This window comes from Magallana gigas, chromosome 2 (assembly GCF_963853765.1).
Source record: "Magallana gigas chromosome 2, xbMagGiga1.1, whole genome shotgun sequence".
In the NCBI taxonomy this organism is placed as follows: domain Eukaryota; kingdom Metazoa; phylum Mollusca; class Bivalvia; order Ostreida; family Ostreidae; genus Magallana; species Magallana gigas.
In genome coordinates this window covers 8,869,592-8,884,259 of record NC_088854.1, presented here as the reverse complement: position 1 = coordinate 8,884,259, position 14,668 = coordinate 8,869,592, and the positions used below count along the sequence as shown (strand labels likewise).

The following is a 14,668-nucleotide window of genomic DNA, read 5'->3' as shown; positions in this document are numbered from 1 at the left end:
TTTCTGCTACATTACGGGTATAACAGATGCATTCTAACTGTGGGGAGTGCCTTTCCCGAGACACAGTTAGATTTACCAAACTAAGGAAAGTGTAGTGAAATTAATACCATTATTGTAGGCTTATAGCTTTGTTATGCAAATTTCAATAATAAACTGTGTCGATGTACCTATTCGTAAGTGTCCGATATGCAATGTCAACCCGTGCACGCACGGGTCAAAGTCTAGTACTATCAATCATTATATAATGTTTAGATTGGTAGATCAATTTTAATCATAACGTCATATATAGTTCTGTCATGTTGTAAATTTTGAATTTACCGGGTGGCAGTAAAAACAAAAGTTACATTTCAAATAAAACAATATCTAACCTACTTGAATCGCTTTCACTTTCATAGCATCTTTCAAAAGATTTTGAACTGAGGTACGTATACTGTCGTGTTGTTAGTTCAGCATGTTCATAAGTGCTTAACTCCATCGGGAAATGTGCCAAAATGAGATTTAGATAATGTTTTATAGTAATGCAGAGTAATTTAATGTGTCTGGTACCAAGTCACCATGCAAGACGTATAGCACAAGAATAGAAAAAATACTCAGATTTGCCTTACTTCGTTTCTCTCTTTTGATCTTAAATATGTTGAATTTATGTCTAAAAATATTGTGTTAGCTTTATTTCAATAAAATCTTTGATCTGAAAATAAATGTGTGAGATAATTTGTGTCTAGTACGAATATACTTTTAAATATTAAATATTTTTAAAAATATCTTCTAGCGTTATATCATAGTAAAAAATGCACGTCATATATTTTAGAATTGGCAATTGTTGGCGAATTCTAATATAAGCACGCGACACAGAAGGTACCTGCCAGTTTAAAGGGTACCTGAAGTGCTTTGTTTTAGACGCAAGCAGTATAATTAATGAATATTTTACAGAATTGCTGAAAAGGAAACTTATTTTGTCTTCTTTTCCAACCTGTACTGTGTGTATTGAAAGACCTACAAATGACTCTGATTATACAAGAGACCTTTGTCAGTATTAGTTCCGGAAGTAATCGAGATTGACAATCAAGAGTGAAACTTAGAAAGTGCTACACTGCCGTGCGCTCATTTTCCAGGGCGGTACACTACGGGAATCGGGATTGCATTATATTGTGCCGGCTTTTTTCTGTCGCATTCAGTGGCTGGCGATAATCAGGTACATTTCTCTTAGGCGATCGATCTACTGGTGTGTTGGCTAAACAGGAAAAACTGCAGCTTACTATAAACTCCGAAACCAATATTTATAGAAAGCTAATACAATCTGTTAAGGTAGCAGGGAAGACGGTTTTGTTTTTCGGATTATCATCAAATGTTGTGTATTTGATCATATCTTTCTGTTGTGGCATTTAGAGGATTAATCTCTGGAATATTTATAATAAAACACGTCATCCAATTAAAGCAATAATGATTAATCTAACTCATATGTATAGGAAATCTTGGTGAAATATCCGTTCGGAAGAAAAGGACAAACGGGTATAGAAAAATGAACTTTTCTGATTGTATGAATTTCAGTACTACTATCACTATGATCAACTTTGAAAACTGTTCAACTTGGAATGACACTTTTTTGGAAATGACCTCAGACCAAAACGGAAGTACCCGTGTTCGACCACCTGTAGGCAAATGGAGTCCCCCTCCACTGACCAATCTGGAACTGGTCGTGGTTCCACTCTATATCCTTATATTCTGTCTGGCGGTGATAGGGAATATCCTGGTGATTCTGACACTGGTCCAGAACAAACGTATGCGGACTGTGACCAACGTCCTACTCCTGAACCTCGCCGTCAGCGACCTACTCCTTGCCGTGTTTTGTATGCCATTTACGGTGATTCCGATGTTAATGAGGAACTTTATATTTGGTGGGATTGTGTGCATTATGATCAGGTATTTTCAAGGTAAGCAAGTTATTACAGAAGTAAGGGGTATGTATGTATATTGTTCATATTATAGGTAAGTGCATGATGGAAGTGCGATGTTGGATTGCACACAAAGGCGACTTTTATATTTGTAAAAAAAGAAAGAGCGAGTGAGTGGATAATATACACATCTTTTTCATTTCTTTTAGTAAGCATCTAAAACAGAGTTAGCTTTAGTGACATTCTTTTTATATCAATGCATTAATTGTGGTTTCGCGCCGTGCTTTCACTTCAATTTTTAAGATAGCAAGGAAGAAAAAGTCTTTAAAAAGGGTCTTACTCTGATTGCTGTTGCAACCTTGGGGAATTTTCATGTAGTGGTATTTCTGCCTAAGGTGCGAATTCACGGAGTTAAACCTCTTGAGATTAGTCGTGATGTGAAGCATGGAACAAATCCCTCAGATCGGTCCGTGAAAAGGCCGTGTTTTTTCCTTGCTTTATCACGAAGGGGGAATTTCAAGCTTTGTTTTTACTTGCAATTATAACTTTTTATAATCACGAATAAAGAAGATGGGTGGATAAGGCGTGTAAAATGCACATACATAGTCGGACAAGCTACTGAAAAATTAAAGTATCAATATATCTAATACTTTTTTTAAAAAAATCATTTAAAACAATATATATTTAACAAATCATTTATTTTTAACCTATGGATATGTTCAATACTTGGAATATGTTGACTCAAACAGGCGTATACGTATCAAACCTGTAAACACAGTCATTTTTTAGACATTCAAGGCATTTTCTTTTATAGAGTGTGTCTGTGCTCCATATTTTTCTCATAGTCTAAATAAGGGCTATTGGAAAACAAACCGATTTCAATCAACAAAAACGTGGAGAGATGACCCACTGTACATTAAAAATATCATTTTGTATCCCAACAATTGAACGTTTTGAAAAAAAAAATACAAGTCCGTTAATTCTTTTTTTTCCCATTTTTCCAATTTTGCGAGAGGAAATATATCGTTGATTTAAAAAATATCAAATAAAAAATATTCTTTGCAAAATTTTTATAATTGATTAAAATAGAATAGGAATCAAAGACACACAATATTTGTTTTAAATTTTAAGCCTTTAAATCATTTTGTCAATAGGAACTAAAATGTAAAATAAAGCGAAGCATCAAGCTTAAGATTATGCTAGGAAAGAGAGATTTGCGTACGAGTGTTTTTCTCGCGTTTGCAATTAACCAGATAAGTTATATGACAAAAATGTATCAAGTCCGAGCATTTGTTTTTATTTGATATTCAAAGCTCTACCATCAAACCACCTAACGAAATCCCAGCCTCCTGAAATAGCAGAACTTGTTGTTTCGATACTTCATGGGGATCAGCAGTAAACCACCAGAGCGATCCATTCCCCGTCATTAAATTCCTGTTATATACATAATTGCTTTAGATGCCTTGGCGTAAAAAAGCGCAGATTTATGAATGCATCATAATATTCTTTGTGGGCCGTCCCATCTGTGCGTCGTGATTTCAGGCAGATGCAGATCTAACGATTATGGCAAATGCCGTCAGTTACTAACAGAAGGATTTGGTGGGGGGGGGGGGGTAATAAGCGATTTGGGGTTTTTTTTTGGGGGGGGGGTTTGTAGAAATTATCAATATTTTAGAATTTTGATGTGTCTTTTTTATTGAGATTTTTTATTTAAAACTTTAACTAGAAGCATTATCAAATCAAAAAATTGAAGTGACTTCAATATAGATATATAGCTCAATTGATCGAAAGAGTATGTAGATTTCAACTATCATTCAAATATACGACCATGCAAGCTTCTCGTAATATGTGCTCTGGTAGGTATTTTTTTTAATCCAGTAGTTGGACATAATTTTATTTAAATTCTAAATTCACTGAGCTTCATTCATGCAACCCTTCACTGAAAATTGAAAATTATGGATAAAATAGAAACAAGGGGTCGTCGCGCCATTTTGTAATATATCTGCAAACCTCAAGAGCAATTTCATGTTTTCAGTACGGGGCAATCATTTTCGTACAAACTGTCAGAGAGAGTTCATGTAGTAAATTGTGTTATTAGCTTGGCATTTGTCATTAGTTAATTAGTACTAACTTAGAAAACGAGTATCTACAATTACAGACTACTTATAGTGCTGAGACCCCGACTGAGTGTTACCTGCTGCCTTTTCATTAGTTCTGGAGTCTGGACAACCTGAGAGTTCAACTCGCCCTCCGTAGTGATCTCTGTCATTAACACCGCTCCTAGCAAGAATTCGTGCTGCGAAGAAATTTTGCCACTTGATCAAAATGATAAGTTTTTTGGTCTCAAACCTGTCTAAATTAAAATAGAAACTCTTGGTAATCGCTTCTAGTGGGGTTTTTTTAAGAATGAGGTATCATACTTTATCACGTACAAAAAGAAAATTGACAAGAACTAGAAATGATATTGTCGGTTAGGCTAAAACAATTTATGTTGTATTTACACTTTTGGTTAAAAGTGTATAAGGAGAAATAGAAACGAACACTGAATGTCTATAGTTCACTCTTGCATGCCTATGCTACACGTATTCATGTTGTCTCATAGATTATGAATAATAAAATAATAGGACATAGTTATTAATTATATAATTACGGGGGTTGGATATTTATAGATTATTTATGTCATACGGACTATGTATTATATTGTTATACTTTCATGTTAAATACTGAAATCTGATTGGTTAAGACGCAGTTCATAATCCTTTCTATTACCCTCAGCGTTAGCAAAGCACTTAGCAACGGGTAACATTACAAATTGTTACATGCGCAAAAATTATGCGCGTACGGTTCGCTGTAGAATTCACGTTATTCCTATATAAAAGCAGTAAAATTTTCTTAAAAATTAAGACTTTCAGTATAACAAAATAAATAGTGCCTATTTGGGAGGATAACAGTTGAAATAGACACCCCTCGAAAACCATTGTCAACCTCCGCTTCGCGTCGGTTGACAATGGTTTTCTCGGGGTGTCAATTTCAACTGTTACCCTCCCAAACAGGCACTATTTATATAAGAACATATTATGAACATTAAGACGTGCCTTTATCGTATTATATTTACATCTACCAAGTATGATTCCCTCTATTTCTTAGGAAACTTATAGTTAATTCATAGCTCTATAGAAACAGCCAGACTGAAATCTACACGCCCCATTTATCGATTGGTCGAAATCTACAGCGGCTGAAACTGACAAGAAAATGACAGGACAGATATCGACACGCCCTGTTTATCGATTGGTCCTAACCTTTAGCAACCTAGGAAAAATCACGGACTGCACGAAATAATCATGACGATGTCAGACTCAAAGTCTCACAGGAGACGATTTGGCTGTTTCTTTTAGCTAACTTACTTACGTACATTAACAGTAATTTAGTGAATTTTACTTACATTTCCTAATCAATTTATCAATTAGCTTTAAGAAAGATGTTAATATAAACAATAAAATGCTTTCTTTGATGATTCATTCGGGTTATGAAGGTAGCGATCATTGCAGAAAAAATTTACATAACCCGCTAACTACCTTCATATCCCGAATGAATCACCAAAGAAAGCATTTTATTGTTTAAATCGTGCACAGTGCATATGCATGTTTTATTTTACATAATTTAATTGCTTTTTCACTTTTTGATATATAAGAATCATTTCATAGATAAAGTTTGTATACCTCTACAATTATCTCAATACGTATCTTTCCGTTGTTTTGAAAATATTAGCTCAAGTTCAAGTTCAAGTTCATTTATTCGCTCAAAACCATTTCAAACATATGGTACATGAGGACAAAAATAACATTAAAATATACATATAAATTGGTCAGAGGTAAACATAGGTTATAGAGTTAGGAAAAGTTATACAAAGTGAAACTCATGGAGGACAGACTACCTCGTATATCTTTGTTATAAAAATGCACAATTTCTAAAACTCTATCGTTAAAATAAAAAACTCTTTTACACATTCGTCCTTTGGAAAAAATTAATACTTTTGTTTTATCTATATTAACATTTAATTTCCACTCTTTACAATAACATTCAAACCCATTCAGTGCGTTCTGCAAATCATCGCCAGATTCCACCAAGATAACAGTATCGTCTGCATAAAGAAGTACAAGCAGTTTTATATATATACATAATTCATTTTCTATTGATGTGGTAAAACTTTGCAGACCAGCAATATTTTTTCCAACAAGATAATTTTCTAAATCATTTATGTACAATGAAAACAAAAATGGTGACAAATTTTCACCTTGGTGGACTCCAACATTACAAGAAAAAAAGTCGGATACCATGCCATTCATCTTGATGAGTGATTTAACACCTTTATACATATTTGTAATATATTTAAAACATTTACCATTAATACCATAATTTAAGAGCTTGCACCATAAACCATTTCTCCAAACTGTGTCAAACGCCTGTTTGAAATCTATAAAAGCACAGAACAGTTTTTTCTTACATTTCATCAACGTATTGGATAAAAATTGTAAAGTAAGAATGTGGTCTAAAGTAGAAAAACCTTTCCTGAAACCCGCTTGGTTATTATGAATCAGGCCCCGCCGTCACCAACTTTCCTCAAGTCAATACTCAGCCTCAAATCTGAAGTTTGACCTCAAATTTATGCACTTTTCTTTAAAGGATTTGAGTTGAGGAATGAGCTGAGGGATTTGAAAATTCTGGTGACGATGGAGCCAGTTCTATCTCTTCCGAATACAATTCTAAACGCTAACTTAAAATGGACGTAAATAATTTACCCAAACAGCTTAGTAACGTAATGGGTCGGTAGTTTTCAGGAGAAGTGGGATCACCCTTGTTCTTATAAATAGGTTTAATAATACCAACTAGCCATTCCTCTGGTACCAGCCCACTATCAAATACAGCATTAAAAAACAAAGTTTCTTTACAGCATCGGTTATTTCCGACTCATTAATTTCGCAGTTCAGTAATTCGTTAGAGCTTCCATCTACCAGAGGTTCGTGAAGAGTATCGCTATCAGAGGACAGACTACCTTCATTGATATTTTTAAAGAAATCAAACACATCAAACATATCTTTGATATTTACCGGGCTCTTAGAATCCCTTTTTGAGGAGTTCAGGATATTCCAAAAATCTTTTGTATTTGTTGATCGCAATTGCATAAGTTTACGGGTTATACCAGTATTGTATGTTTTTACAGCATTATCCATGGCCTTTTTATAAATTTTACTTTTTTCTTTAAGTTTATTTTTGTTATCGTCAGTTTTAGACTTGTTGTGCATGCTCCTTGCTAAATGATATTGTTTTCTAGCAGATTTACACTCTTTCTTTCAAAATTGAAACATGTCAACGAAGAAACTAAAATTTGCAATGTTAGGCTTAGACGCTTGTAAAACCATTAATACGTATTGTTTAAGTTTTACAACGTTAACAGGTTATATATTCAAATTATTTTCAATTTGACCGTAATTTCCTGATGCAACCTGATTTTGTATGTGACCTGCAAAACTACATGCAACGGGTCACAATAAATTACTGAACGCCTTCTGGCGGCCAGTGATGATAACCATACAGAGTTCAGAACACGAGATGAAACACCGAAATTGTAAAACTCAGTATTTCTAGAGAGTCGTGTTAATATCCGCTCCCATACTATTCAAGTTTCCCCAATTAAACATACATGCGGGGTTCGAAGGGAAAAATGAAAGACACTTTTATTATTAGCAGAGGTTTGCAGCGAATTCAATAAGATACATAACTGTTGCTCTGGGACGCGTCTTCACAATAAACGAATGAAATGCAAAGACAGGTTATTGAATTTCCTTTCATAGAACCAGAGGAAAAATCATTTAGGTCCTTTCTCTCTGTGTTAATATTACATGTCAGTAGAAATTTTCCTGACTGGGATTTGTTCGGTGACAAAGCGGTGCTAGCATTAGATGATAGGGTCTTTGTATCTGAAGCTGTAGCATAATGCTCTATGTGAGATTGGTAGAGGATGTCTCGTCCCTGATTTGATTTCTGGTAATAAGACAGATAATTTTTCTCGATTTTTTTGCCACACGTCGTAGTTAATTTCGTGGAAACAGAATGCATATATTTTTAGTAAGAGATTTTAAATAGTTAGTTTAGACTATTTTAAGGAACCGTTCAGTCCAAGAATAAATCTAAAGTACTTTTTGGAAAGTTACTTTTCAGTGAATACATTTTGGTATCTTGCACACAACTACAAATCATGTGTACTATACTTGTGTAAACTTTTTTTAATTACCGAGAAACTGTTCGCAAGTTTAATTCTTGTTCTGAAAAATATATACACTTAATCAAGTTTTATGGATTAAAGTTCTAACGAAGGGAAATACATTGATTTTAAGATGTTAGAGGAATTCGAGTAATGCGAAGATATTTTAGAATAAAATGTAAGATTGAGGTAAAACAAGAGAGTTTGCAAAAGAAACATTATTCATCGGGGGATATCGGGAGATCTGTACATTATACTGCTTAACACGGGTAATCAGGTTGGATATTTCATACAATCTCTGGATGAATCTCCCGTGTTTTCCTAGGTTATACTTCGGACGAAACTATTAATTCAAAACCTTTCTTTGTTTTTTTGAAGTTTATATTGTTTTGATCAAAATCAATTTAAAGTCTGACTCAATAAATAATTTAAATTTCATATTATGATGAGTGCTTCTGATAACATTGCCCCGTGTAACCGTACTTTGTTTTACTTTTCCCGTACAAATTCAATTCCATTTGATGCACTTTGAAAACTTTTTAATATTTACCGGGACGCCTTGAAGTCGAAAGAAATCGTGTAAAATGTTGTTTACGCAGTGAAATCGGCACAAAAGCGTTAAAGAATTAAGGTTAAAACAACTTTGGAATTTTTGCAATCCCTTGTCTGTTGTTGATAATGCGTAACGTAATCTGAAATCTAATATCGCTTGATGTAACAAATTGATACCTAATCTACATAGCATTATACACAGCACTGTGCATAATTCTTTTATTTCAAAAATTATTTAAATGGATAAGAAATACCGGTATTTCACGCCTCGTGTTGATTTGAATTCGGTTAGATTAAAATTGGCCTGCAATGGTTCGTCGGAAAACTTTGAATTCGCACCCATTTATCCGCCGTACTGACTTGATTCGTATTCATTTTATTGCACCACTAAATAATCCATTAAGAACACAACAGTGCAAATCTCTGCTGTGATTAAATTTACACCAGGCTGTCTTAAGGAACATACCTACCATATTTCATCAATTTATTTTAAAAATTCCAACCAACCTGTCTCTAAAAGTGTGTAAGGTTGGTTCTATCTACACCTTTGCTTGACGTTAGTAAAGTTAATTTATATTATTTCATTTTTCGCGAATGTTAATTAATTACAAAAAATGAAAAAATATTCTAAACGAAAGACTTGTTTTGATGTATAGTTCGCCGATAGCTAAATCATTAATGGTAAATCAAACATGATTTGACGCTCAATTAGGGTTTATACATGTAACACTACAGGAGAGTGCATTGTGTCTGTGATAACGCATAGCAAACGTGGACAAGTCATGACGAGGTTATGAGTTGTTAATGGGCCTTATATTAAATTGAAATATTATACTGAAAATAGAAAAAAAAGATATGTATGCTATGATAAACAAATCTCTACAATATCACATGCTTCATAAAAGGGAAATTTAAGGTATAGAAGTGTCAGGTGTCAGATATAATGGTTATGTCCTACACATTATAACACTATTCTTCAATATTGTAAGGAATATTGGCGTACTCTATATTATATTAACGTACTCTAAAATCACTTATGGATTTGTGAATATTGCATCAGGTAGGTCACAACCTTCCATCATACTTGAAAATTTACAAGAACTTTCTAAAATGATAACTACATGTTGCATCTTTACATTAATTGTTGAACGGACACACAGATGTCTCTTTTGGAACAAATTTCAAAAATGACATAAAGACTATAGTTCATCGGGTTTCACCGGTAGGAGACCAATAAATCTATGCCGTGTCGCTAATATCAAGAGAACGTTACCGTCGGTACACTACGTGACCGCAGGATATACTATGATATCAGTACATTTGGTGACCGCAGGATATATTATGATATCAATACACTAGGTGACCGCAGGATATATTATATCAATACACTAGGTGACCGCAGAATATACTATGATATAAGTACACTACATGACCGCAGGATATACTATGATATCAATACACTAGGTGACCGCAGGATATACTATGATATCGGTACACTAGGTGACCGCAGGATATACCTTGATATAAGTACACTACATGACTGCAGGATATACTATGATATCAGAACACTAGGTGACCGCAGGATATATTATGATATCAATACACTAGGTGACCGCAGGGTATACTATGATATAAGTACACTAGGTGACCGCAAGATATACAGGTGACACTCGATGGCTCGAACTTCGATCTCTCGAAGTTCTTGATCTCTCGAAGTGAACTCACGGTCCCGATTTTTTTCTCTATATAACTAAGCAAATTTACTCTTGATCGAAATTTACTCGAACTCCGATCTCTCGAAGTTCTTGATCTCTCGAAGTAAAACCTGGGTCCTGTTATACATATTTCATTGTTTTTCACTCTTGATAACTCGAAGTGATTGCTGTGTACACACGCGGCCGACCAAGCGTATTATTATAGCTCCATGTAGACCTTACCTGGATGGTTGAGTGAACTCCTGGGGGCTAGCGTGGTAGTGTTAATTGGTTGATTACGTAAGTGACACTACCCATTGCTTCCTTCAAAGGGTAGATAAGTAATTTGTAAGTGATCTATTAATTTCAACAACTTGTGAATGTTACGGTAAATGCTCTTTATTTAAAATATTCTAACGTAATGATTAAGAAAACATATTATGCTTTAAAGTTTTTTAACGTGAAAAAATACACTTAATAACCACACAAGTAAGTTCTGTATTGTTTAAATTGAAGTAATGTAGCAGAAAATACGACTGAAATCATGTCAGACTATCCTTCCATGTTATAAATATAAATTTCCGGCTACTATAATTTTAGAACCAAAATGACCGGAACAAAATTTTCCGGATTTTTTTAAACTATCGATCTCTCGAACTCTTGATCTCTCGAAGTTTAATCATGGTCCCCCGAAGTTCGAGTTATCGAGATTTACTTATCTAGGTGACCGCAGGATATACTATGATATAAGTACACTAGGTGACCGCAGGATGTACTATGATCTACCTACACTACATGACCGCAGGATATACTATGATAACAGTACACTTGGTGACCGCAGGATATACTATGATATTAGTACACTACATGACCGTAAGATATACTGTGATATAAGTACACTACATGACCGCAGGATATACCATGATATAAGTACACTACGTGACCGCAAGATATACTATGATATCAGTACACTTCGTAACCGCAGGATTTACTATGATATCAGTACACTACGTGACCGCAGGATATACTATGAAATAGGTACACTAGGTGACCGCAGGATATACCATGACATCATTACACTACGTGACCGCAGGATATACTATGATATCAGTACCTAAACCTCTTTTTATAGGATCCTTATATTTATAATGTAATTACATATCATATAAAAAAAAGTCCAGACTCACTAAGATTGTTTATTGCTATTTTGTATTGGTTGGTTTTCACCATTATACCATTATCTTGATTGTGGGTCAGCTGTTATGATGTTTTCCACCACAAGCGTTGGAATCTGGATTGTATTACTTCCTTTCAATTTTACACACGATTTAGTGCACCATAACATAATTTATAAATGATATTCAGGAGGATCATCTGTTACATCTAGCTTCTTCAAAACGGTTAACAATATATCAGTTAACCGAGTTAATTGAGGAACACAAAAGTGTTTCAAGATTCATATATCTCTTAACGTAAACAAACAAATATGTTTGAGTCTAAGAAAATGAATTCATGTCCGTCAGTTTGTCCGTCTGTTTGTGTGTCTCAATCGCTATTCCATTAATGATATCTCTGCTTTGTACTAGGTGTGTCTATTGCCGTGAGCTGCTTCACTCTGGTTGCATTGTCTTTGGAGCGATACTTCGCCATCTGCAGACCCTTAAAGTCCAGATCGTGGCAGACGTTATCACACTCCTACAAAATCATCGCCGTCTGTTGGACATCGGCGCTCGTGGTCATCCTTCCGGTCCCTATCCACACCAAGCACAGGGTGTATCAGGGGGCAGGTGTAAGTACGTGCCGGGAGGAGTGGTCGAACCCTGACTTTGAGAACGCGTACAGCATCATGCTTCCCATCCTCTTACTGGCTATTCCCCTCATCATCATGAGTCTGGCCTATGGAATGATCAGCATTACTCTGTGGTCTGGAATGAAACTCGACCAAAAAAGCGAGATGGGTAAGAAAAATATCCATGAATTTCGCTACAAATGTGTTTTTGTCCATTGCACGCTTAATTTTGAAATGTATCAGGATTTTGTTTTTAAGGGTTTTTTAAAGGTACAAATCAATATAATATATACACATCATAAAGCCTTAAATTATCGTTATATTAAGAAAATGTCATAGCAGTTTAGTATGCAAACATTTAAATAATTCGTGTCTTTATTTCAGAGGCAAGAAATGGCACACGAAAACCTATTGACGATGAAACTTCATCTTTTCTTCGAATTGACGATACTTCATCATCAAATGGAACTCCAATTTTCTCCACAAAAAAATTAAAATCGTGTGAGACTTTAAGACAAAATGGAAAATCATGTCGAATAAATCTACGCGGAGGAATTCGACAAACAAATGGAGAAAAAAGTAGAGCCGCTAAGAAGCGGGTCATTAAGATGCTGTTCGCGTTAGTTTTTGAGTTTTTCTTGTGTTTGACACCATTTTTCGTTTTTCAGACTTGGTTAATAGTTAACCCAGTTAGTGTTAAGAAATATCTTTCCGGTGAAGGTTTAATGTTTTTGAATCTCCTAGCGTACGTGTCCACGTGTTGTAATCCCGTGACGTACTGTTTCATGAACAGAAACTTTAGACAAGGCTTTCTGTCATTGTTTCGGTGTCTGTACATGCGGCGAGTAAAGAGTGATGCGTCTTTTTACGTGAATGGTGGTTCAAGCGTGTCCAGAACGAATATGAGTCGGATTCCATCTTACGACAAAATACAACAGGAAAACACTGGCGAGTTTCTCATGGTGGGAAAATAACTAGCAGGACAACAATGTAACCTCTTTGCGACTGGAGTGGCAGGGAATGAGATTCAATGAAATGTAATCAGTTGGTTCTCTTATCATTGGTTTTTACCTCAGAAACCCCAAGATTTAATCCGTGCATTGATAAATCTGTATTGAATTTTTGAAAAACTTTTAAAATGAAAATGACTGTTGTATTGTTATTGATTCCTTTAATTTATCTATTCTTATGGTACAAAAATTATAATTATTGTATCAGGTTCATGAATTATCAATATTTTTTATGTTACATGAAAACATTAATGGACTTCCAATGTTTGAAATCTTGAAGTCTAATTTTTATTTTTATTTTCTTAGATAGCATGCTATCTTCTCGTTAAACTTTAAAACTGAATGAAACGATAAATAAAAATATTTTTCTATACAAAGTTTATGCATTTATTGTAAGCAATCGCAATTTCTTTGGCCTTGCGATTGTTATAAGATCAAAGTGGATGATATTATAAGAAAGCACGTTGGTGCTAGTTGGAAAGAATATTTTATCTTGCGGGCGCAAAATTATTATCTGGCGACCGCCAAATAAATATCTGACGGTCGCCATTTAAATTATGTGACAGACGCCAGATAAAATTATGGATTTGCTAATGCTTGCACGTCTTTTAAATCGAAGAGAGGCCATTTATACAATAAAAACAATTTTATTCCAAGTTGATGTAAATGAGAGACCTTATACCAAGCGCATATTTATGTATATAAAAAATTAAAAGAAGATACTTTTTAAAAAATGAAAATTGAATCAGGGCTACTAACAGTTAAAGTTTTTCTTCCAGCTCATAGGCGCCGCCATATTGGCAGCCATTTTGTTTGACAAAGTTTACTCTATCATAAATTGACTGGTACTTTACGATATATATTGCCTCTAAACTAGTATATAAAAACTTTTTAAGATTTTAATCTAGCAATTTGGGTGAAAAAACAGATAAAGCATAGGTAATCACAGATTACAAAGCTCATCGAGACAAGGCATCACCTTTATATGAGACATCACCTTTATGAGACCACCTTTATCATATTATATGAATATCATACTTAATGATCTTGGATATTCATGGATTCTGTTTTGACACAATATCGTATATCATCTGTTAAAAAATTGTATGATAATCATATGTTCATTTCATACGATATTATAAGATACATTGCTTATCAATACAATAATATAAAATACAATATTACATCCTATCATACTTACAATATATATAAAATAATACAATAAAATACCGTAATAAATAATGATGAGATATGATATTGTAAAACATTATATGACATTGTATTGTTTTTTATATTATTTTGTATTTGATCACATAATACAATATCATAAAACTTATTATATATGAAACAATATAGTATTATATGATACAATATCAAATCACATTATACATCACATAATTGTACATCAAGATTTCATATTGTATAATATAGTATGATTATTGTATGATACTGTATCATATGTGATACAT

The 14,668-nt window shown here is 34.1% G+C and overlaps 1 protein-coding gene across 1 annotated transcript; it reads left to right on the top strand.

The window, feature by feature from the left end:
• Positions 1-873: 873 nt before the first annotated feature.
• On the top strand, positions 874-13,338 carry LOC105339038 (cholecystokinin receptor type A). The gene is made up of 3 exons (XM_020071679.3): positions 874-1,931; positions 11,987-12,358; positions 12,574-13,338. Exons 1-3 carry the CDS (start codon positions 1,520-1,522, stop codon positions 13,161-13,163), a joined length of 1,374 nt encoding a protein of 457 aa, XP_019927238.3. The 5' UTR covers positions 874-1,519; the 3' UTR covers positions 13,164-13,338.
• Positions 13,339-14,668: the final 1,330 nt, after the last annotated feature.

Coding starts and splice junctions, on each gene's coding strand:
- LOC105339038 (XM_020071679.3), top strand. CDS start 1,520: ATGAACTTTTCTGATTGTATGAATTTCAGTACTACTATCACTATGATC. Junction 1,932..11,986: donor TATGATCAGGTATTTTCAAG/GTAAGCAAGTTA, acceptor GCTTTGTACTAG/GTGTGTCTATTGCCGTGAGC. Junction 12,359..12,573: donor CGACCAAAAAAGCGAGATGG/GTAAGAAAAATA, acceptor TCTTTATTTCAG/AGGCAAGAAATGGCACACGA.